We start from the raw sequence: 26241 nt of genomic DNA, 5'->3' as shown, positions 1-26241 counted from the left end.
CACTTCAAAATACAGAGTATAACCACAATAATGTTGAACTACCAATTTAATTACAATCAAATCCCATTGTAACAACTAACATCAACTCCTACCCAATTTATAAACCAGAGAGCTTTAGTCAATAGCAAAGGGCTTTGACTCAACATTTTTATTTAAAATAATGCCTGTTTATTTAATGTCATTTTGAATAGGGTTCCCATTGGAAACTATATACAATTATATTTAAGTTTTAATCTAGGTAACAGTACTATTTCTCTATTTATTTCTGTTTTACCTTTAACCAATTCAATCTTCTCATGTTGGTCTCCGGTTTAAATTCTTTCTTTGGTTTTAACCCAAAAGGCAGTGTTGGTGGTGGGGGAGAGGTTCGTCCACTGAGAAATCCCAGGGGAGGTGGTGGAGGCACAGGACCACCACCAAATGGCATGGGCATTCCTGGAAGGGGAGGGGGTGCAGGTGGGGGTGGAGGGGGCACGCCTCCACAAGAGGACAGTGGTGGCGGTGGAGGAAGTGCTGCGTGGCCAGTTCCATTTTCTTTTGAAGAAGGCAAATAGGTACCAGGTGGCAAGGCACCAAACTATAGGGGAAGGAAAAAGAAGAAATATGACAAAGAACTCTCTACAAAACACGCTGAAGTACACTTTTCTCAAAAATAAGGTATTATTTTAAACCAAAAACAACTGAATTTCAGTAACATCATGTGGTTTAACCTAAAAACAAAATTTCAAAGATATTTTTTCCCAATTTAAGAATATTATAGCTTTTGTTTTCATAAAAATGTAATTGTCAGAAATATTACTCCCCGTTTTGAGGCAGTTATGGCCAACCAGGTGGAGATGTCCAGGAGGCAAATGATCTGGGTCTAAAAGATCTGAAAGTCAGCAGTCTCTATAGGACAGCTGAAGAAGCCATGGGTGTAGATATGTTCACCCAGAGTATGTAGCATGAGGAAAGGTTTATATACAGAATTCTACAGGACACCAGCATTTAAGTGGTAAGTAAAAAAAAATAAGATCCAGAAAAGGAGAGGTAAATAATATTGCCACATCGTGCCTTTGCCCTTGAGAAAAAAAATCTAAGATTCTTAGTAGGACCTGCAAGAGCATGTCACGATCTGGTCCCTGTGACCACTAGGCACTTCTGTCCTTCTGTTTCCATGGCATAATAACAATAGATGCATTTTTACTATCATAAAGGTGATCTGGGTTGATAAATAATTTTTTGTGATATGGTTATTTCCTGAAATTACTAACTTCAACTCTGAGCCACATAGCTATAGGAGTATTAATAAATCATTTAAAAGTTTTATGGCACAATTATGGAAAATAGATCATGTATAAAGGCTTGAAGTCGATATCCAAGGTCAGCACAAAGAAAAAGGATTTAAGAGAAGTTGAGACCACAGTCAAAAAACATGCCTTATCAAAAAACATTAAGTATAAAGAAGAATCACTTTAGTGTTATGCTGGGTTGCTGTGATCATGAATAGCACAGCCCTCTCAATGTTAAGGATGTATGTACATTATACTCACACTCAGTATACGTTTATGGTTAACAATTAATGTCTTAAAACAAAGGTATGGTTGAATTTCTGCTCTAGATTTTGATGGGTGTGACAGACTTATCACTGAGGGGGCCAGACACTGTGACCACCTTGCCCCCCATTCTATCCCCAGCACCTAACAGTACTTGGCTGTTAAGTGACTGAAGGAATGAAGTCACAGATAATAAAACATATTTTATTCATAACCTTTATGATCAGCATAGCTTTGATCAAAGAGAAGTATATTGAGACAAATGCATAGATTTCATGAGAAATACAAACTTATCCAAAGGAAGTATTTGTCAGTTGTTATTCAAAAATGAATATTGTGTCCAGTGTCAAGTCTCTAATTACAGGCTTTCCTCTAATAGACATAAACAAAGGTCATCATTGTACACAATTTAAAACAACACAGGAGATTCCTTGATTTAATCTGTTTCAAAATGTAAATATATTCCCATTTTATATAAAAGCACATGCAGCAATAACATATCCAAGGATGGTGAATATGTTTTCTATAAACTGAAATTTTCTAGAGTAGATTTACGAGTAATGCTTCAACTGGGAAAAATTAAAAAGAAAGGAAAGTCTAAATTTATACTAGCCCAGAACAGGAAAAACTTTTCATGAATATTTCAGCCATTGTCTATAACTCAATCTGAAATTTAAAAACACAAATGTTTCTTTAATATGAGAGACAAAGAGCCACATAAGAAAGATGAAAACTTTCAACAAATTGTAGTACCTTCTCTTGCAGCACTAAAGAAAGATGATCATTGAGAATTTTCTTGTAGATAGATTCTAATTTTTTTTTTTTTCCAAAACTGAACACTAACAGATAGCTCTTAGGGTATCTTCAGACAGACTCTGCAACAAAACTATACACTAAAGTATAAAAGAAAACAAACTCTCAAAATAACATAGGAAATAGTATACCTAAGACTATTTCAACATAACCATAAATTAGGATGAAAGGAAAACAGCAAAACTATACTTACTGCTCATCATCTTATGTGTAAATCTACATGAAAAAATTTAGCTGTGAAAATTCTACTTCCTTACTTTCATCCATTTAAAACATGCAGATAATGTATTTCTTGCTACCTAAATGCTTTATGTGTAGAGAGCGTACGTGAGTGTATGTATTATCTGCTCCATAATCCAGATTTGCTCTCTTTTTTGTCATGCTTTAAATCTGTTTACTTTTGGAAATTGAAAAATTATCAGAAAATGTTCTCATTCAGCTAGAGGTTATCTTTCACTGCAAGGTACCCATAGGCTGAAGGTTTTGAAAAATAAATAGCTTGAGCAATAATTTTCTGTAGTGGGATAAAGATCAGTGATGAATGACAAATCTAAGAATAAAAGACTTTCTTACCCTTAATGCTTAATTACCTAGCAAACACATGACATCAGGTACAAAACCCAAACGAAACATAAGGAAGCAGATTAGTAAAAGTTTAGACATTCTTAAAAATGCAAACAGAGAAAAAGGGGCAAAATAATTTTAAAAATAAACACAGCAGAATAGAAATACATATAAACAATAATATGAAAACATACAAGGGAAATTAAAGTTTCAACATTTTGATGCTATGAAGATATGATACGACCTTTGTTCCTCTGGTGAGCTTTCAATACCCAAATTCACTCCAGGTTGATGGTATTTTACCTGTGATTTAAAAGCTTGTAACTCTGCTTGAAGCTCGTTAATCTTTGCTTCTTTTTTCTGCAATTGAGCCTGAGTTTCTTGGTGTTCGGTAAACTCTTTTTCAAACTGAAAAGGAAAAAAGAAAAAAAAACAAAAACACACAAGAAAGAGAGAAAGATGAAAATAAAAAGCACTATTCTTCATCTAGAAATTTGATTCTAATGATCTGTTGGTAGAACATAAATTTTTATGAAAGGAGTGGTAGGTTTTTGCTAAGTCACCCACAGCTTTTCTCTAGGTCCCTCCAGGTCCCACCAAAATCATTCATTTGCAAAGGAGCAGACAAAGCCAGAAATGAAATCTGTGACCATCTCCTCTCAGCAGAACAAACTGGGCCCACAGCTATCCAGAACCCTGGCATTTTTCTTAAAAGTCCCTAAATATCATTGCAACTTTGTGTAAAATAATAGAGAGCTAGGCATTGTACTGAATTCCCTGACCCCTACCTGCAAAAACTTATACTTGAAACTTGTCTTAAGTTTATCAACATGATTTAAAAGAATTCCACTTTAATATTTTATTAATAAATAACTCCACTTTGTAAATGCATCAATTACTTTCTTTTTTCTTACTACAACATCATGAGGGTTAAGGACCTGATGCAGGCTCTAACCTTCAACAACAGTTTAAGAGGATAAAGTCCATTTTATTTATCATTAATCTTTGGGAAATTAATGATAAATTAGTCTTTCAAGTCCTTAGTGCAACACTTTGTGGGAGGAAGGCAAATAATAAAATTTGGTGAATCCAAAGAGTTTTCTAATTGATACAGTCACTCATCACAAGTCACCATCCTGTATTCAAACAGCTCCACCTTGCCATCATCATGACTAAAAACCTCTACTAGCAGAGGTGAATTCAAATAGAGTATTGTCTCATAATCAAGAACAAGTATTTGACTGCCTTTTAAAAATAAAAAAAATAAAAAAATCATTTAAAAAAATACAAATATTTCACAAATGTAGCCTTGAGAGAGTTAGGGTTGGGCTCAGGGTTAGGATTAGGGTTAGGGGCTCCATACACTGATGGCTTCCAAGTCCCTATCACTAGCTCAGCTTCACATCTGCATTCCAGACTGTAAGCCAGTCTATAAATGTATTTCCAACTTAATGAACATTTTTCAAGACTAAGAAAGCATTCCAGTATTTTCAAAGCCAATATTATCTTCTTCTCTACAAACTTTGTTTTTTGAATACTGCTGTTCCATCTAAAAGATACCACATATATCATGACTCCTTTGCTCTTAAACCTTTAGTGGCTTCATTATAAAAGCCACACTCATTAACCTAATATCTAAGTACACCCTGATAACTGGTCCCATACCATCATTTTCCTTTATTCAATAAATATCTAATAGCATGACTATTATGTGTTTCTCAGAGTAGCAGGGACTAGGGGTACAGAGTTTAAGAGAGTATGATCACTGTGTTTAGTAAGCATAGTGTCTGGTGGCAAAGTCAAAGCAAACTAACCACCCAAAATCTATGAAAATTACCAGCAATAAAGAGAGAAAGACTGGAGGCATGTGCATCATTCCTGGAGGAATAATGCTTGATCTCAGGTTTAAAGAACTTGAGTCATTAGCTGAGAAGTGTAGCTTGCATTTCAAATAGAGTGATTAGCACAGAGTGTACATGAATGACAAGCCAGCCCCTGTAAGGGGCACAAAAGGAGATATGAGAACAAACTGCACAGGATGAAGCTGGAGGTACATAGGAGTGCAACTGTGGAAAGAAATTTCACAATAAACCAAGAAGCTTTCTTCTTTTTTGTAAAAACTAAAAACTATAGAGAGCTATTAGAGTATTTATCATAAGAAAACAACATAATCAAATTTGCACTTTGGAAAACCCAACCAGGAGCAGTGTGGACAATGGACTGAAAGATAAATACTAGAGGCATAGAAATGAGTGTAGACCTACTGAAGTTATCCAAGCAAGAACTGAAGCCCTTCCTAAATGAAGGTAGAAAATAGGGTAATGGAAAGAAAAGAAATATATATATATATATATATATATATATATATATATATATATATATAAACACAATCCAAAATATTAGTGTCTGACTGAACAAAGGAAATGAGTGAGGGGAATATATCTAAGATCACAACATTGTTCTGTTGCTTTGCAAGCTGGCAACAAAGTATTATAATTTGAGGGAATGACATATTTATGGGCAAGAACGATGAATTTCGTTTTGGAGTTATTAAGCTTGAGGTACCTTTGGGAAATTCAAAATAAATTCATATATGCCTCCAGGACTTCCTTGGTGGCGCAGTGGTTAAGAATCCACCTGCGAATGCAGGGGACATGGGTTCGAGCCCTGGTCCAGGAAGATCCCACATGCCACAGAGCAACTAAGCCCGTGTGCCACAACTACTGAGCCTGCACTCTAGACCTTGCATGCCACAACTACTGAGCCCGCGTGCCACAACTACTGAAGTCCACGCACCTAGAGCCCGTGCTCTGCAACAAGAGAAGACACTGCAATGAGAAGGCTGCGCACCTCAACGAAGAGCAGCCCCCACTCACCGCAACTAGAGAAAGCCCGCACACAGCAACAAAGACCCAATGCAGCCAAAAATAAAAAATAAATAAATTTATTTAAAAAAAAAATTTATATATGCCTCCTCCTCAGCCATCTCACCTTCTTGCCTCACACTAATCCATCAGGGCTCACATTAGCTCTTACTTCCTTGGGTAAGTCTTCCCTGGCCACACAAGATCTATAGGCTTACAAACCACATAGGGTTTTCCTACCACAACAATTATCACACTGTAATACAAAATTATCAAAAGGTAGTATCACACACCTCAATAACACCCACCAACCTGGAAGCTCACTAATAGCGAGAACCTTTTCTATTTTATTCATCACCTTTCCAAAGCTTTATACTTACAATTAAACTCAATAAGTATTTATTGAGTGAAGTCATGAGCCTGTTTCTGTCACACCTTCCTTTATATGTTGTATAACCACGTCAATATCATATAGTAAAGGTCCTCAATCTCCCAGCCTCAAAAATCTTAGACAGGTCATTTTCTCTACTCTCCTTTATACGACTGCTCAGCCAATGTTTCCTGCTACTTAGCAAGAAATAAAAAACTAAATTCTTATGAGAGTAAGAATGAAGAAGTCTTTTTCACAATATCAATATGTACACTATCCTATCTTATAGGATAAATAAGGCCTATATCTTATAGGCCTTAGAATAAGATGCAAATGGAAAAAGAATTATTTATAGGAATAAAAATAAAACTAAATAACTATCAAAACAACCAGTCATAATTAGTACACTCAAAGAAAACTTATTAAATTAACTTGACCATACTGAGAGTATCTGTATTACTTACCAAAGAGATAAATTTCTACAAATTCCCCTATAAAAGGATCAGACGAAATATAAAGTGTGCTTTAGCATTTTTATATATATAGTCAAATCACTGTAGCCTTGGGGATAAAATGAATCTCCATTAAAGACGTACTTTATAAAAACTGATATGATAGGCTTCTTCTCCAAAAGAGTTAGCAGAGCAGTATTATGCTTACAAAATTACACGCAAAAATGTCAAGAAACACAGTTAAGGTTGAAGCTCTGCTTAATTTCATTCCCTAGGGTAAATGTATTAGTGCATCTGTACAAGAAGGTGGATAACTCAATATTCTCTATGTACTTTCTGACATTTCTGGTCTTCATTTTTCAAATTTATGCACTAAAATAAAGAATGTGTCTAGCAACCATGATAGCTTCCTGCCTAAAGCAAAGTATTTACATGTGTCCTTATAAAGCTATCAGAAAAAAAATCTTGCTGACACATACAAAATGGTATGCAATAGAAATCTTTTATGGAGCAAACAATATTTTCTGAATATACCTAAGACATATAACTGCTGACTAAATGGAGAAAACTAACCTTGAACAAGGTCTTTCTTCTATTTACATGAAAAGCTTACAATTTTAAAACAATGTCTTAAGAAAGTTATCAAGTTTAACAACAGTCATATATGAATATTGAATGCCTAAAAATGATTATAAAAGCAAATGTAGGGGAGAACTTCAAGACGGCAGAGGAGTAAGACGTGGAGATCACCTTCCTCCTCACAAATACATCAGAAATACAACTACATGTGGAACAACTCCTACAGAACACCTACTGAACAGAAGACCTGTTCAAAAGACCTCAGACATCCCAAAGGCAAGAAACTCCCCAAGTACCTGGGTAGGGCAAAAGAAAAAAGAAAAAACAGGGACAAAAGAATAGGGACAGTAGCTGCACCTCTGGGAGGAAGCTGTGAAGGAGGAAAAGTTTCCACACACTAGGAAGCCCCTTCACTGGTGGAGACGGGGAGTGGCGGGGGGGAAGCTTCGGAGCCACAGAGGAGAGCACAGCAACAGGGGTGCAGAGGGCAAAGTGGAGAGATTCCCACACAGACGATCGGTGCCGACCAGCACTCACCAGCCCGAGAGGTTTGTCTGCTCACCCGCCAGGGCGGGTGTGGGCTGGGAGCTGAGGCTCGGGCTTCGGAGGTCAGATCCCAGGGAGAGGACTGGGGTTGGCTGCGTGAACACAGCCTGAAGGGGGCTAGTGGGCCACAGCGAGCTGGGAGGGAGTCCGGGAAAAAGTCTGGACCTGCCTAAGAGGCAAGACATTGTTTCCAGGTGGGTGAGGAGAGGGGATTCAGAGCACAACCTAAACGAGCTCCAGAGACAGGCACGAGCCACGGCTATCAGCGCGGACACCAGAGACAAGCATGAAACGCTAAGGCTGCTGCTGCAGCCACCAAGAAGGCTGTGTGCACGCACAGGTCACTAGCCACACCTCCCCTCCTGGGAGCCTGTGCAGCCCGCCACTGCCAGGGTCCGGTGATCCAGGGACACTTCTCCAGGAAAACACACGGCTCGCCTCAGGCTGTTGCAACATCCGCCGGCCTCTGCCGCTGCAGGCTCCCCCCGCATTCCATACCCCTCCCTCCTCCCGGCTTCAGTGAGCCAGAGCCCACGAATCAGCTGCTACTTTAACCCGTCCTGTCTGAGCAAAGAACAGACGCCAGAGGGCGACCTACATGCAGAGGCAGAGCTAATCCAAAGCTGAACCCCAGGAGCTGTGAAAACAAAGAAGAGAAAGGGAAATTTCTCCCAGCAGCCTCAGGACCAGCAGATTATATCTTCACAATCAACTTAATGTAGCCTGCATTGGTGGAATACCTGAATAGACAACGAATCATCCCAAAATTGAGGCGGTGAACTTTGGGAGCAACTGTAGACTTGGGGTTTGCTTTCTGCATCTAATTTGTTCCTGGATTTACGTTTATCTTAGTTTAGCATTTAGAGTTTAGTATCATTGGTAGATTTGTTTATTAATTTGGTTGCTCTCTTCCTCCTTTTTCTTTTTTTATATATAGATATATATATTTCTTTCCTTTTTCTCTTTTTTTTTAGTGTGTATGTGTATGCTTCTTTGTGTGATTTTGTCTGTATAGCTTTGCTTTTACCATTTGTCCTAGAGTTCTGTCTGTACATTTTTTTTTTAAGTATAGTTTTTTAGTGCTTGTTATCATTGGTGGATTTATTTTTTGGTTTCGTTACTCTCATCTTTCTTTCTTCTTTTTATTACTTTTTAACTTTTTTATTTTTAATAATTTTTTAAAATTATTTAATTTTATTTTTCTCTTTCTCTTTCTTTTATTACCTCCCTTTTCCTCTGAGCCGTGTGGATGACAGGGTCTTGGTGCTCCGGCCGGGTGTCAGGACTGCGCCTCTAAGGTGGGAAAGCTGAGTTCAGGACATTGGTCCACCAGGGACCTCCCGGCTCCATGTAATATCAAATGGCGAAACCTCACCAAGAGATCTCCATCTGAACGCTAAAACCCAGCTCCACTCAACGACCAGCAAGCTACAGAGCAAGACACCCTATGCCAAACAACTAGCAAGACAGGAACACAACCCCACCCATTAGCAGAGAGGCTGCCTAAAATCATAAGGTCACAGACACCCAAAAACACACCACCAGACGCAGTCCTCCCAAACAAAAAGACAAGATCCAGCCTCATCCACGAGAACACAGGCACTAGTCCTCTCCACAACCCACTGAAACAACCTTAGCCCCTGGGGTCAGAAACCAAAAACAACAGGAACTATGAACCTGCAGCCTGCAAAAAGGAGACCCCAAACACAGTAAGTTAAGCAAAATGAGAAGACAGAGAAACACACAGCAGAAGAAGGAGCAAGGTAAAAATCCATCAGACCATACAAATGAAGAGGAAATAGGCAGTCTACCTGAAAAAGAATTCAGAGTAATGATAGTAAAGATGATCCAAAATCTTGGAACTAGAATGAAGAAAATACAAGAAACATTTAAGAAGGACCTAGAAGAATTAAAGAGCAAACAAACAATGATGAACAACACAATAAATGAAATGAAAAATTCTCTAGAAGGAATCAATAGCAGAATAACCGAGGCAGAAGAACGCAGAAGTGACCTGGAATATGAAATAGTGTAAATAACTACTGCAGAACAAAATAAACAAAAAAGAATGAAAAGAATTGAGGACAATCTCAGAGACCTCTGGGACAACATTAAATGCACCAACATTCGAATTATAGGGGTCCAAGAAAAAGAAAAGAAAAAGAAAGGGTCTGAGAAAATATTTGAAGATGTTATAGTTGAAAATTTCACTAATAAGGGAAAGGAAATAGTCAATCAAGTCCAGGAAGCACAGAGAGTCCCATACAGGATAAATCCAAGGAGAAGCACGCCAAGACACATACTAATTAAACTCTCAAATATTAAATACAAAGAACAAATATTAAAAGCAGCAAGGGAAAAACAACAAATAACACACAAGGGAATGCCCATAAGGTTAACAGCTGATTTTTCAGCAGAAACTCTGCAAGCCAGAAGGGAGTGGCAGGACATATTTAAAGTGATGAAGGAGAAAAACCTACAACCAAGATTACTCTACCCAGCAAGGATCTCATTCAGATTCGATGGAGAAATTAAAACCTTTACAGACAAGCAAAAGCTAAGAGAATTCAGCACCACCAAACCAGCTTTACAAAAAATGCTAAAGGAACTTCTCTAGGCAGGAAACACAAGAGAAGGGAAAGACCTACAATAACAAACCCAAATCAACTAAGAAAATGGTAATAGGAACAGACATATCGATAATTACCTTAAATGGAAATGGATTAAATGCTCCAACCAAAAGACACAGACTGGCTGAATGGATACAAAACAAGACCCATATATATGCTGTCTAAAAGAGACCCACTTCAGACCTAGGGACACATACAGACTGAAAGTGAGGGGATGGAAAAGATATTCCATGCAAATGGAAATCAAAAGAAAGCTGGGGTAGCAATTTTCATATCAGACAAAATGGACTTTAAAATAAAGACTATTACACGAGACAAAGAAGGACATTACATAATGATCAAGGGATCAATCCAAGAAGTATGTAACAATTATAAATATTTATGCACCCAAAATAAGAGCACCTCAATACATAAGGCAAATGCTAACAGCCATAAAAGGAGAAATCGACAGTAACACAATCATAGTAGGGAAGTTAACACCTCACTTTCACCAATGGACAGATCATCCAAAATGAAAATAAATAAAGAAACACAAGCTTTATACGATACATTAAACAAGATGGACTTAATTGATATTTATAGGACATTCCATCCAAAAACAACAGAATACACATTTTTCTCAAGTGCTCATGGAACATTTTCCAGGATAGATCATACCTTGGGTCACAAATCAAGCCTTGGTAAACTTAAGAAAATTGAAATCATATCAAGTATCTTTTCCAATCACAATGCTATGAGACTAGATATCAATTACAGGAAAAAATCTGTATAAAATACAAACACATGGAGGCTGCACAATACACTCCTTAATAATAACCAAGAGATCACTGAAGAAATCAAAAAGGAAACCAAAATTACCTAGAAACAAATGGCAATGAAAACACAACAACCCAATACCTATGGGATGCAGCAAACACAGTTCTAAGAGGGAAGTTTACAGCAATACAATTCTACCTCAAGAAACAAGAAATATCTCAAATAAATAACCTAACCTTACACCTAAACCAATTAGAGAAAGAAGAACAAAAAAACCTCAAAGTTAGCAGAAGGAAAGAAATCATAAGGATCAGATCAGAAATAAATGAAAAAGAAATGAAAGAAACAATAAAATAGATCAATAAAACTAAAAGCTGGTTCTTTGAGAAGATAAAAAAATTGATAAACCATTAGCCAGACTCATCAAGAAAAAAAGGGAGAAGACTCAAATCAATAGAATTAGAAAGAAAAAGGAGAAGTAACAACTCACACTGCAGAAATACAAAAGATAATGAGAGATTACTACAAGCAACTCTATGCCAATAAAATGGACAACCTGGAAGAAATGGACAAATTCTTAGAAAAGTGCAACCTTCCGAGACTGAACCAGGAAGAAATAGAAAATATAAACACACCAGTCACAAGCATTGAAATTGAGACTGTGATTAAAAATCTTCCAACAAACAAAAGCTCACGACCAGAGGGCTTCACAGGTGAATTCTATCAAGCATTTAGAGAGCTAACACCTATCCTTTTCAAACTCTTCCACAATATAGCAGAGGGAGGAACACTACCAGACTCATTCTACGAGGCCACCATCACCCTGATACCAAAGCCAGACAAAGATGTCACAAAGAAAGAAAACTATAGGCCAATATCACTGATGAACATAGATGCAAAAATCCTCAACAAAATACTAGCAAACAGAATCCAACAGCATGTTAAAAGGATCATACACCATGATCAAGTGGGGTTTATCCCAGGAATGCAAGGACTCTTCAATATATGCAAATCAATGTGATAAAACATATTAACAAACTGAAGGAGGAAAACCATATGATCATCGCAACAGATGCACATAAAGCTTTTGACAAAATTCAACACCCATTTATGATAAAAACGCTCCAGAAAGTAGGCACAGAGGGAACCTACCTCAACATAATAAACACCATATATGACAAACCCACTGCAAGCATCATACTCAATGGTGAAAAACTGAAAGCATTTCCTCTAAGATCAGGAACAAGACAAGGATGTCCACTCTCGCCACTATTATTCAACATAGTTTTGGAAGTCATAGCCACGGCAATCAGAGAAGAAAAAGAAATAAAAGGAATACAAATTGGAAAAGAAGAAGTAAAACTGTCACTGTTTGCAGAGGACATGATACTATACGTAGAGAATCCTAAAGCAGCCACCAGAAAACTACTAGAACTAATCAATGAATTTGGTAAGGTTGCAGGATACAGAATTAATGCACAAAATCTCTGGCATTCCTAAACACCTACAACGAAAAATCAGAAAGTGAAATTAAGGAAACACTCCCATTTACCACTGCAACATTAAGAATAAAATACCTAGGAATAAACCTACTTAAGGAGACAAAAGACATGTATGCAGAAAACTATAAGACACTGATGAAAGAAATTAAAGATGATACAAACAGATGGAGAGATATACTATGTTCTTGGATTGGAAGAATCAACATTGTGAAAATGACTATACTACCCATAGCAATATACAGATTCAATGCAATCCCTATCAAACTACCAATGGTATTTTTCACAGAACTACAACAAAAAATTTCACAATTTACATGGAAACACAAAAGTCCCCGAATAGCCAAAGCAATCTTGAGAATGAAAAATGGAGCTGGAGGAATCAGGCTCCCTGACTTCAGACTCTACTACAAAGCTACAGCAATCAAGACAGTATGGTGCTGGCACAAAAACAGAAATATAGATCAATGGAACAAGGTAGAAAGCCCAGACATAAACTCCCATCCATATGGTCACCTTATTTTTGATAAAGGAGGCAAGAATATACAATGGAGAAAAGACGGCCTCTTCAATAAGTGGTGCTGGAAAAACTGGACAGCTACACATAAAAGAATGAAATTAGAACACTCCCTAACACCATACACAAAAATAAACTCAAAATGGATTAAAGACCTAAATGTAAGGCCAAACACTATAAAACTCTTAGAGGAAAACATAGGCAGAACACTCTGTTACATAAATAAATCACAGCAAGATCCTTTTTGACGTACCTCCCACAGAAATGGAAATACAAACAAAAATAAACAAATGGGACCTAATGAAACTTAAAAGCTTTTGCACAGCAAAGGAAACCATAAACAAGACCAAAAGACAACCCTCAGAATGGGAGAAAATATTTGCAAATGAAGCAACTGACAAAGGATTAATCTCCAAAATACACAAGCAGCTCACAGAGCTCAATATCAAAAAAACGAACAACCCAATCCAAAAATGGACAGAAGACCTAAATAGACATTTCTCCAAAAAAGATATACAGATTGCCAACAAACACGTGAAAGAATGCTCAACATCATTAATCATTAGAGAAATGTGAATCAAAACTACAATGAGGTATCACCTCACACTGGTCAGAATGGCCATCATCAGAAAATCTACAAACAATAAATGCTGGAGAGGGTGTGCAGAAAAGGGAACCCTCCTGCACCGTTGGTGGGAATGTAAATTGATACAGCCACTATGGAGAACAGTATGGAGATTCCTTAAAAAACTAAAAATAGAACTACCATATGACCCAGCAATCCCACTCCTGGGCATATAACCTGAGAAAACCATAATTCAAAAAGAGTCATGTACCAGAGTGTTCACTGCAGCTCTATTTACAATAGCCAGGACACAGAAGCAACCTAAGTGTCCATCGACAGATGAATGGATAAAGAAGATGTGGCACATATATACAATGGAATATTACTCAGCCATAAAATGAAACGAAACTGAGTTATTTGTAGTGAGGTGGATGGACCCAGAGACAGTCCTACAGAGTGAAGTAAGTCAGAAAGAGGAAAACAAATACCATATGCTAACACATATATATGAAATCTTAAAAAAAAAAAAATGGTTCTGAAGAACCTAGGGGCAGGACAGGAATAAAGACGCAGACGTAGAGAATGGACTTGAGGATACGGGGAGGGGGAAGGGTAAGCTGGGACAAAGTGAGAGAGTGACATGGACATATATACACTACCAAATGTAAAATAGATAGCTAGTGGGAAGCAGCCGCATAGCACAGGGAGATCAGCTTGGTGCTTTGTGACCACCTAGAGGGGTGGGATAGGGAGGGTGGGAGGGAGACACAAGAGGCAGGAGATATGGGGATATATGTATATGTATAGTTGATTCACTTTGTTATAAAGCAGAAACTAAGTCACCATTGTAAAGCAATTATACTCCATAAAGATGTTAAAAAAAAGAAAGCAAATTTAAAGTATCTGGGATGAATTCAAATCAAACACTTGAAAGTTTGCTACTACTTTCCCACGATGAATTGAAGTATTTACTGAGCTTGGAATACAGAGTCAGTGGGGTGAAAGGTCACCATACAACACAAACATCTATGAACTGGAACACTTATGACACTTAATTTAAAGGATCTATTAATTTGTTTCCCCCTGTAAACAAAGTTGCTTCGCAGCAATGGCGATATCATATCCACAGCTGTAATCCAAGCCTGCAGCCAAAGGCCTGGGAGATAATATCCTCTCACTAAGTATTTGGTGAAACTTAGGACTTCTTGGACAGGACACTTACAAAGTTTTTCATAAGTTACAAATAACTTATGAAAGTGTCTACCATTTGCAAGTTATGTTTTATCTTAAAAGTCTATAAAACATGTACAATTCTCTCAAGATTCATTTAGGGCCTGACACATCAAAAATGTAGAGTCTCTGGCATAGTGCCTAACTCAGTGTAAATGTTCCTTTCATATGTGTTCACTGAGGTGGTGGTAGCAGTAATTACCATGATTCCTCAAATGTGAGGAACCAGCCCTAAGAATTCAAATCAGAGTGACTACTTAAAATGTAAAGAATCCAACAACAACAAAAAAATAAAATTTAAAAGTAAAATTTAAAAAACAGAGAAAAAGTCTAATAGATACCCATTAAGTAGAGATAAAAGCACAAAACACTACCTTAAAGAAAAGTGGGGAATGGCTAGATGGTCAGCAATACTATTGGCCAGAAACAAATGAAACTGCTGACATCCAATACTTTTTATCTATGAAAATGACAATTTTATGTGGTTCCACTTAGTCTAACGAAGTAACTTTAATCAAAACAGAAAGTAAGTTAAACTTCTTCTCTTAAAATTTTTAGACATAATTTCAGTCTTAAGGGCCTGAATTATATGATGTCTTGAGAAATACTCCAATCTTAAAATGCTGACTCTATACATTGTCAATCATTTATTCATTCAATTCATTCAAAGAATATGTTTTAGTTCTCAGTCCAGGAATTGTTCTAGGTGCCAGGATAGTGAATAAAGCAAACACAAATCCCTCATAAAGTTTATTCCAGAGGAGAAATAGACAAGACATTCGCATATACACACACAGATACCTAAATGATGCAACATGTCAGATGGTGATAAATACAACAGTAGAAAAACAAGAAAAGAAGCACAGGGAGGGTCAGAATTGGGAGTGGGGAGTTTAAATGTTTAAATATAATGGTCCAGGAAGTCCTCCTCAGAGAATGGCATTTGTGCAAATACCTGAAGGAGGTAAAGAAGGAAGTGAGTAGAAGGCACAGAGTCCTCCTCAGAGAATGGCATTTGTGCAAATACCTGAAGGAGGTAAAGAAGGAAGTGAGTAGAAGGCACAGAGTCCATGAGGCAGAAGCAGAGCTGCAGGAGCCCCCATATAGTCTTGTGAAGTTAGTCAAATTACTTACTTTCTTGTTAAGTTCTGATGCTGTCTCTTCAAACTCTTCTAGTTTCACCTGATCTATGCAAATATCTAAAATTGCAATGACAAAATTTTTCTTAAATTCATTGTTACTTTAAAAGTTTAGAAAGAAAAAAATCACAGAGAAAAATTAGAATTGGTGTCAGTAATAAAATAAACAAAATGGTGAAGCATATAATGTTGGAATGGAGAAGGATTTTCTAAGCATGATACCAAGGTCACAAAATATAAGGAGAAAGATAAACCCAATTACAATTCTAACTTTGTATTAGGCAAAAGGAGGAGGGAGTTCAACTGTAACATACAATACTGAAAGGTTGCTATCCTCGATTCATAAATATTTTGAAAAACTAGAAGAGGATAGTCAGTACCAACTAGGAAAATGTGCAATAGTAATGAGCAGAAAATTAGGAATAAAAAAATTAAAAATTGCTAAATCATAAGAACAGATACTTGATTTTCCCTAGTAATATGAAAATATAAAAATTTTTAATGAGAAATAAGCAAAGATTAAATGAACCCTAATGTCAAGTATTGGAGATAGCACAGGGAACCCTACTCTCCTAAAAACAGTGGAAGTATAATTAAGGAACTTTGCTGATGAGAAACTATGCAATATGTACTAAAACTTAAAATTAATATTTTCTTTCACCCAGTAATGTATTTCTAGGACTTGCCTTTAAGCAAGAATATTCATTAAAATATTATGTTAGCAAAAAACTGCAAATAACTTAAATGTCCACCAATAATAGATTGACTAATAAGCTCTGATATGTATCCACATGATGGGATACTTTGCAGGAGAAGTAATTCATATTATGAATGAATTCATTATGGATGTCTCATGAATGTACTGTATCCCTTCTTTCCTTTTTTAATGAAAGTAATAATGAACATGGTTTAAGAAAACATACCACAGAACAAGTTAGGAGAAGCAAGAGTCAACCAAATCATTGCGTCCAAAACTCAGTCCCGCTTCCTAAATGCTTCCTCTTACAGCTCTGGCGGTTAGCTTCCTAACTCTAAATAAAGTGTGTACACCATTATTTTCTGATTTAACTATTTAGGACATTATAGATAACTTCCTACTATGAAATAAGAAAACACTGTTTCCTATCTAATCCCAATTTTTGATAATTTTTTACTTTCATTTGGCTGGCTCTGTAGCACTAAATTAATACTTAATCCTCTGATTCCTGTTGCACAGACAGCATCTCTTGAATCCCTCTTTAATATATGGAGTTATCTGTGCCCTATACTTTCCAATATCTGTCTCCCCTACTGTCTTCTCTCACCTAAGCGTGTAAATACAGGGACACTCTCTTCTGTATTTAAGTCTTCTGCATTGTGTCTATAAGTTTATTCTAAACATTTATAATCAATAAACACAATGAACTTATTATAACTATGTAACATGTTTCACTAATGTAGCCAAGAAGTATTCAAAGATTATATAGTAGTTCCTTCTCAAGAATTCAATGTCAAAACCTCTCACCTACTCAAGAAAAAATATTCCTAATGTCCAGGTAGAAAAAGTTTTCTCTTCAGACACTGCTCAGAATCATTCCACATTTTAGTTTGCTGCATATTTAGAGCATATTTTTCTTCATTTCTATGTCCCTCCCACCCCCAGGAACTCCTAATTTCTTCTCTCCTGCAGAGAGAAACAAGTATTCACTTTATCAGTCTCACTAGTATTATCTACTCCTTTCTCATTCTATACATTCCACACTTCTTCCTGAACTCAAATATTATATGAAGAAAAAACAACTTCACGCAAATAATAGATATTCCTTTTTAATGTTAAACCAAGATTTGACATATGGTAACTTCTTAAACATTAGTTACAATGTGGAATCGGGTATGATGTCAATGACCATTTTGTACTCTGTTACTTTTAAATCATTTAGATACATCAAGCCCTGGTCATTTGGGAAAGAGTGGTTTGCAGAGTCATGCAGATCCTCCAAATGGTGACACATCTCATCATACAATATCAAAATAATCAGATAGGGTAATACCACCACTGATCTCATCAGAAAAAAATTTAAAACTGCAAAGCTGCCAAGATGATGGTAGCAAGTACAAGTTTTCCAAAACTCAAATATTTACTTGAATATTGCAATTTTATCACTGGTAACATATTCTATCATTTTCATTGAAGTTACAGACACATTTCATTTCATTTTTAGGAAAGTGTGTGCCAAACACTCACATCTGAGTAGCCAGAATTTGTATGACAATCCTTTTTTCAAAGTTAAAAAAAAAAAAAAGCAGGCATTTCAGCTGGCAACTCGGACGATTACACAAGTATTTCCTATTGGACTCTGGTTTGCAGCACAAGTGATTCACACATACAATATATTGAATATTGAATATATTCACACAGAATATTGAAATGATGTGTGTGCAAAGGTAAATATTTAATAAAATTAACATTTTTTTAGTTCTTTATCAAGGACATTCTTAAATAAAAAATGGCACTTTTTTTGTTTCATTTATTTTGTTTTACTGAGAATAAAGAATCCCATGGCTACTAATACAGTTTGGTGCTACTGCCTTGATTCACAACAAAGTACCAGCAGTTTCCCCAATATTGCTCTGAAAATATCCATAGAGTAAAAATGGCAAATAACTGTCTCAGTATTGTTATGAAAATAGTTTTGACTATTAGGACCTCCTGAAAAGGTATCCAGGACCCTCTGGAGTCTACAGGTCACACTGTGAGAAACAACACTCTAGCACTAACCCATGGGTAAGGGGCATAAGGTATTTCCATTTAAATAACAGAGAAACACTCACCAACAAACTGACTTAAATCTAAGTCTAGTCTTTTTCGATATGTGAAGTCTGGATCCATCCCATCTCTATGCAGTACAATCTGGGATACACACTCATCAATTAACTTGAAGTACTGTTGCCTAGAACCAAGGAAAAGAATAAATGTACACTCTATTAGTGTAGCTTTACATCAAAACAAAATATTTCAGAAGCTTGATTTCTAGTTCAATAATATACAATTGTATAGTTTCAACAGTTGACATATAGATTTAACATGGGAGTGAGAGTAAATACAACTGCTACTTTCCTTCTAATGACTTTAACACATTATATTCTTTATGATCTTTTAGCTATAAATACAGTGTGCTTTAAAGATCATTTTCTTACAGAAGTCAGAATCTTGACTTAATTAGTAGGGAGTAAGAAAGAGAATATTAAAATGAAGTGATATGTACTTAAAAGCAGTCCTCAGCAGAGACCATCAACCTATCACTGTGCCATACTGAAAGAGCTACCATTAATTCATTTTATTAATACAAACCAAAAGATATATTTTCTAAAAAATTATCTGGAAGGTTCTTTAAACCATACAGTTCACTGTTTTTAGAATGTTTGTGATACTGTGAATTATAAACAATATCAAATGAATGTTCCTTACTCAAAAGAAAGCTAGAAAAATTCAGTATAACAATTTTTGTCCAAAATTTAAATTTAATTAAAATCCCCAAATAGGCTTCATGTGTTAGTACAATTAAGTTCAATCCACCTGTGTTAGTAATAAGCTAAAAAACATACCTTAAAACTCAAGCCAACAAACGTGATAGAAATATCCAGAAGATTTTACAAACAAAACCAAACTACAGTGATAGAGAGAGTGATAGAGAGGTTGGGTAATATTCTAATGAGTACAGTCCTCCATCCGAACCACCACTTAGGACTATTTCTTCTCAATGACTTTTTGCACAGTTTTCCTCTCCAACCCCTTCTCACCACGTATGAGATGATGCCTCCAGCTACTTGAGATTTCCTTCCTTGTATACTATGACGTACTGCCCTGGACCTATTTACCTGGTACCTAATAAACCATCCATTATGCTGAATAAAATTCAGTACAGCTTAACATTAGCAAATAAGACAATGTTCATTAACTGTCATAGAGTAAAAATATTCAAGACATAGTATTCTTGGATACAAATTAAAGCAAGAAGGTATTATCAATGCTTTCCTCAATTTTTTCAACTTCTTTCAATGAAATAATCTCCCATTCCCTAATATTTTAGCTATAATAACCACATTTACACTTGAGGTACATAAATTGCACACATGTTTCTATCTATCACAATTAAAAACTGAGATGATGCACTCTGTCCCTTTTTTACTCTTATTTAATGTTATCTTGATGTTGTTTTAATAAAAACAAGGCTTAAATTAACACAAGCTATTGTGTGTAATTTTTTAAAAAAACATAATGTCATTAAGTGTTTTCTCACTTCCACCATCCTAAATTATGAGCTCATTTATAATGTAGCTGAAAATTCATGCAAAAAGTCTTTCAGCAAGGCAATACTAGTAAAGAACAATGTACTTCTGGATTCCAGAAATGTAAATCTAGAAAATAATCCCTATGAGTGATATTGATAAGGTAGTGAATATGTCAGAGGAATATGTAAACAACCTAATTAAGGGATAAACATAAATGTCATTACTTCATTAATAAAAGTCATTTTTGTTGGAGAATATTTTGAAATCACCTTCACTTTCTCTGCAGTTTTTTTTTTTTACCAAATATCAGAAATTATCTCCCATGCACATTCAACTAACATGCTATTTTGCACACAATAAGCCATTAATAATTTGTTACAGAATTGAATTTGATCTTATATCCACCTTCCAATTATCTTACTGCAGTTGATTTTTCTTGGGGACCTTTGATGTACATTCTCCAATAGAGTTCCATTTCAGTAAAATTTCCTTTCGTTCCAGATGTGAAAATAAGCAAAGATTTTAATTTTCCTATCCACTAATTCTTTTAAATGAGAATATTTTGCATTCTACAATGAAAATTAACTGATAAAAAACTTCAAAAATTGTACTTATTAATGTCAATATTAATTTTAAATGTTCATCAATCGAAAATGTTCAGATAACTGAATATTTCTGAAAGGTGAAATCTAGGTCCATTCGAGATAGTAAAACCGAAAACTGAAGGTAAAACCAAAAGAAAAAGATTTATGAATCTTGGACTGCACAGCAAAAAGAGTAAAATTTACTGTATGTTAATTAAAAGGATGAGTATATAATAAACATATTATGTAAGTGACCACAATTCTGACTCTATCTTGTAATAAATGTATACTCACTCTAAGAATCAACAAGAACAATAATAGTAATAAATAACTGAGAATTCTGGAACATAGGAAAGAATCGATGGGATCATCTTCACTACAGCAGTCATGGGAAGAATTCTGCCTTCATAGCAACCATATCTAGAACAAAGACCAAGGGCCTCGGGCTTAAAGAGCCAAGAAAGAAGGCAACATAGAGGAGTATCAAACTTAAAAGGTGCTGCTCAAAAAATGACCAAACTAGATGAACTTCTATGCCTCACTAAGGTCTCTTTGGTAATGCTACAATGTAATATTTCTTTAGACTCTTGATTCCACTAAAGTGAAAGGCTCACCTGAGCGTGCCCCACTACAGTTGTGCTTTTTAATCTGTTTTGAAGTTAGACACAACCACATGCCCCCCACAACACAGATGAAGGGATTAAATAACCCCCTTTGTAACACTATAGACACATTCAACACTTCGAAAGCAAACAGCAGTCTTAAATTCTTGGAAATTCAAGCGGCAAAAAGTCAGAGGTTGACAGGACCAACCACACAGGTATCAAGAAAAGGATGGGGCTACTTTAGAATAAATGGAAGTTCCAAGTTTATTTTTAGGTAAATCTTCAGGAGAGTACAGTATTACAATTAGTGGGGTACCTATGATACTTAAAAATATTATTAATCAAGTATTAGTATTTTTTATCTAGCATTTATAAAGTGGTTAAATATTTAAAGTGTCTTATTTTAATAAAATATGAGAAAGAAGCAAATGAAGTCTCAAAACAGCTTCCTGAACTCTATTTTAGAATACCATTGGGATTTCCCAATTCTACAAAGGAAAGAGGTAGGGTGGATGATCTGTACTCATCTCGAAGAACCTAAAGTTTTACCATGTTTAGACTTTTATTCTATTCACTTGTTAGGTACATCAAAAACCTAAATTACACCCTCTGACATCACCTAGAGGACACAGCCTGAATGAGACTGTCTAGCAACTCCTTCTACTTGAAATTAGAGTAAGAAAAGACATACTACCCATAGTATTTGAGAATAAAATTTCAGCAAAATTAAATTAAAGGTGACCAAAATGGTTTTATATTCAAAGATCTCAGCTTCCTTCATAAAACAGTAATAAAAGAGTTAAGAGGGTATAGAGAACATTTATTGAGCATACACCATATGCCAGATATTTGGCTAGTAGTCTCACGCATGTTACCATTTTAATCTTCATAACAATCCAGCAGCTTAAGTGTTACTATCCATATATAACTACAGATAGACATGGATAAACAATTATTTTCTGTAAACAATTTGTTACGCTCAAGATGCCTAGGATATAATCAAACTTGAAAAGTCATTTGTCTAGCTTTCTGATACATTAGCAACATTAAACACAGCTGCATTATTAAGGAACTTGCTAGCTACTTAAACACTAATAAAAGTGATGTTTAGTATCTGCCATTCCTACTGCCTAGGGACTAACCAGAAAACATTATTCATCACGCAGTAAACTAGTAATTTGTTGCTAGTTTGCGTTTTTATTCAGCTGAAAAGTTGTAACCAAGAATCTGCTGGAGCTTAGAAAGTAATAGTAGTATCATTTTATACCATCTTCTACCTAAATATATGCCCAGAGGAAACAGTGCATTCTATGAATCAATATTATGAAAGAAATACAAAACTTAAAAATATTTGCTTGCCCAAATCAAACATCAGGTGAATTTCACAATTAAAAGAATTTTATTAGTGAAAGAAAATATTAGAATATAGCTTCCTCTTACCTTATAAAATAATCATTTCGAATCAGCAAAAGATGCTGCAGAATTGAAATGAAATATCCCTCTGCTCTGGTTTCCTTAACTGTGTTCCACACCATGTTGTGAAGATCATTTGCTTCAGTAAACTGATTAAGGAATATGTGGATTTATTTATCCTCTATACCGAACAACTGCAATAATGTGACACGGAATCTGCTCTGTAAGGCTTCAAAAGATTATTGTGTATCTTAACCTAAAATAGGCATCATATATACTCAGCATATAGTAAAACACATGTAGTTAAGAATGAGAATAGAGGGAAAACTATGTGCAAATGACAACGTGACCTGACACTTCCTGGCTTCTCCTCCACAATCAACTCCAACCAATATTCCTCTCTTGAGCCAAGATACTGCTGGCAGAAAGAGTAGTGGGCAGCTGGTTGTGAACAAAGTCTTTGGGTTCTGGGGGAGCCCTGACCAAGAGGGTTGGTGCTAGGCATTACCTACCATGGGGCAGCCCCAGTGGAAGACAGAAAGGTGGCAGATCTCTGGACAAGCACAGACAGGTGCAGATGCACAGAATTAACAAAGGCCCATATGAGGATACACCCAAGGTACAGGGTGGAACTAACCAGCAGGCTAAGGGCACCTATTCCTAACGATGAAGGCACTAGGGGGAGGGGAGGTGCCAAACAAAAAGAACAGATTGTACATGTATACATAAGAGGCTTGTCTAAAAAGCATCCATTTGTAGATTGTAACATCCATTTGCATAGGCATGTATTCACAAAAACACACATAAAATAATAAAAAAGGTTTATACAAACATCCTTCTGATTCAATAAAGGTTTGATTTTATATCATTTATCTAGAAATGGTTTCAGAAGTTTAATATTTTATGGGGTGGGGGCTGTTTAAGGGTTAGCAATAATTTTACATATTTGATTAGACTTCAGAACAAAAGGATATTCAAGTTCAGCTCTAATATCTTCGAGGCGATGGAAGAACTCGATCAAATCTTCTTCCTTATGCTCATCAAAGACTTTAAGTTGGATATCCAGGCCATCATTCTTAATACGTTTTAAATTCTAGAGATATTAAATAGGAATTATAAGGAACGGTTTTGTTTTTAACAATGCAAAAAATTAATGAAAAACATAAACAATAAACCAACCATTCAACTTGATTTACAGCATTCAAACACTTAAAGTGTTAAATAATACTCAAACCTTATCATCTATTTCAAAAATAGATTTTATACTCAAGCCTTTTTTCCCACAGATAAATTATTCTTGAAGGTAATTTATCTAAATTTCCCCCTACTCAAGTACTTCTCTAATTTAAATATTAATAAGGAGACTGCAGGACACTTACTGGCAATATCTCTTTCAATCCACAACGCATAAATTCATTTCTGATGTGAAGCCTGAAGTCCAAATCATCAGGAGATGTAACAAGAGCATTGATAAGCTGCATACATGCTACCTACAATAAATTACACAGCAAGACTTAGACTTGGATTCTGACATTAAAGAAGGAGTAATAGAACTGAAACATCAAGGCTGTGTTCCAAGTATTATCAAATATCTTCCTTCACAGGTGAGTCTATAAAAACGATAATTTGTATGTAAAATATTTTAGTCAATTATAAATTAGACAAGAAATATAGTTGCAGTGGAATTTTTAATTCACTCCAACCAAAAGTTAAGTTCTTGTCCAAAAATATCATTCCATACACATAAGACATAAACTGAACACACACTAGTTGAAAAACTATAAATATCCTTAGATAGATCCTATCCTAAAATAGGATAATAAAATAATTTCCCATTCATCAAGAGGAACCCAAAGACTTTAAGTCAACGAGAGTTAACAAAGGCCTGAAACTAGTTAATGGGGTTGTTATAACCAAAAATTATATTATGAACATTGCACAGCCAATTACTAGACGTTAACTTATCAGGCAATGGTTCCTACACTTTGACAAAAATTCAGCTTACTGTGTGTTATGCTTATTAAGAAGACATAAAGGAATAACATAGCTAACTAAATGCTTTAGTATATAACTTAAATTATGAAAATTAAAAATCGCTGTATTTTCCCATTCATATTTAACACTCCAACTTTCAACCTGGATCTCCTTTTTTTTAAATCCCTGGCTTAATTATATCTTTTCGTTATCCAAAATCTATATAATGGAAGCAAAAGAAGTTGCTTCTAGAGAAGCAAAGAATTCTTTGCTGTTGTTGATGATGTTATTTTTCTAAGTCCACATTCTACCAAAATCTAACAAGAAAGACCAGCTTACTGATCAATGTGTTTAACCTCATGCTGTTCCCTAAATTGTCCTTTCTCCATCCCTTAAGGCAAGGTTTATATGAATTTAAAATGCCATTTTGGGATTAAGACACCAACAGGGGTCTCAGTTCCTGCTGGTTGAAATATACTGTAATTCTTCTATTTGATATCTAAACACTAAAATCTGGCCAGCATGCCTCTACTGTCAAAACTTGAAAAAGAAGGAAAAGGAAAACATATTTAAAAGAAAAAAAGAAAAAACTTAAAACAGCGTCTACCTTTCCAGTACACGTTCACTCAGCTGTAACCAGTTCATGTCAAAAAGTCAAGTTTAAAATGCTTTCTTTCCACTTCCTTGCCAGTCATTACCCAATACCCACAAATGTTTTCTTCAGCATTTTAAAAGATCTCAAACAGCATACAAATAATTAAATTAGCATACTAATTTAATTTCTCTACGTTCAGAGAAATTAAATTAGTATTAGTCACCAGGTTTCCAGGAAAAGATGCAAATTATAGACAACTCAAAGAAAGCAGCAAAAATAAACAACATAAAAATTAGCAGCAAATATCACCTAAATGGAAAGTTGATATGTGTAGAATAATATTAGCATGAAATTGAGGAGAAAGAAGGGAAAAGAATCATCCAAATTATTCCCAGGAAACGTTTTAAAAGGCAATTTTTCACAAAAGGAAAACTAGAAACTGACTTAAGCTGAAATAATGAATTTAATTCTTTAGGCTCCCTTCCCAATTGTAACAGTAATTTGCCACTATCATGACCTACAACCACTCTTTGATTAATTTATATCATGTAAACATATGTCTACATACAGTAAAATGTATTGATTAATGTCCTTACAGATAAAAATTCTATAATCAAGGTAAAGACCTAAGAGTTCCTTCTAGGTTTCTAATACATATATTGAGACATTTAGACATTTTTTATCACACGATTTCACACTGGCAGAGCATACCAGCATAAGTGAGAGCCAGTCTGGCATC

The 26241-nt window shown here is 35.5% G+C and overlaps 1 protein-coding gene across 1 annotated transcript in view; it reads right to left on the bottom strand.

Moving 5' to 3' along the window:
- Positions 1–26241, bottom strand: part of DIAPH3 (diaphanous related formin 3) — a 577679-nt gene that overhangs the window by 346431 nt on the left and 205007 nt on the right. Inside the window, exons 10-16 of the mRNA XM_057532925.1 lie at positions 24313–24423; positions 23908–24026; positions 22961–23077; positions 18871–18989; positions 16055–16119; positions 3216–3320; positions 275–577 (exon numbers count right to left, since the gene is read on the bottom strand). Of these exons, the coding sequence (XP_057388908.1) occupies positions 275–577; positions 3216–3320; positions 16055–16119; positions 18871–18989; positions 22961–23077; positions 23908–24026; positions 24313–24423 (939 nt within the window). The remainder of the gene's footprint in view (positions 1–274; positions 578–3215; positions 3321–16054; positions 16120–18870; positions 18990–22960; positions 23078–23907; positions 24027–24312; positions 24424–26241) is intronic.

Source organism: Balaenoptera acutorostrata, chromosome 18 (assembly GCF_949987535.1).
Source record: "Balaenoptera acutorostrata chromosome 18, mBalAcu1.1, whole genome shotgun sequence".
NCBI classification, from domain to species: Eukaryota; Metazoa; Chordata; class Mammalia; order Artiodactyla; family Balaenopteridae; genus Balaenoptera; species Balaenoptera acutorostrata.
This window is presented reverse-complemented; position numbering and strand designations above follow the sequence as displayed.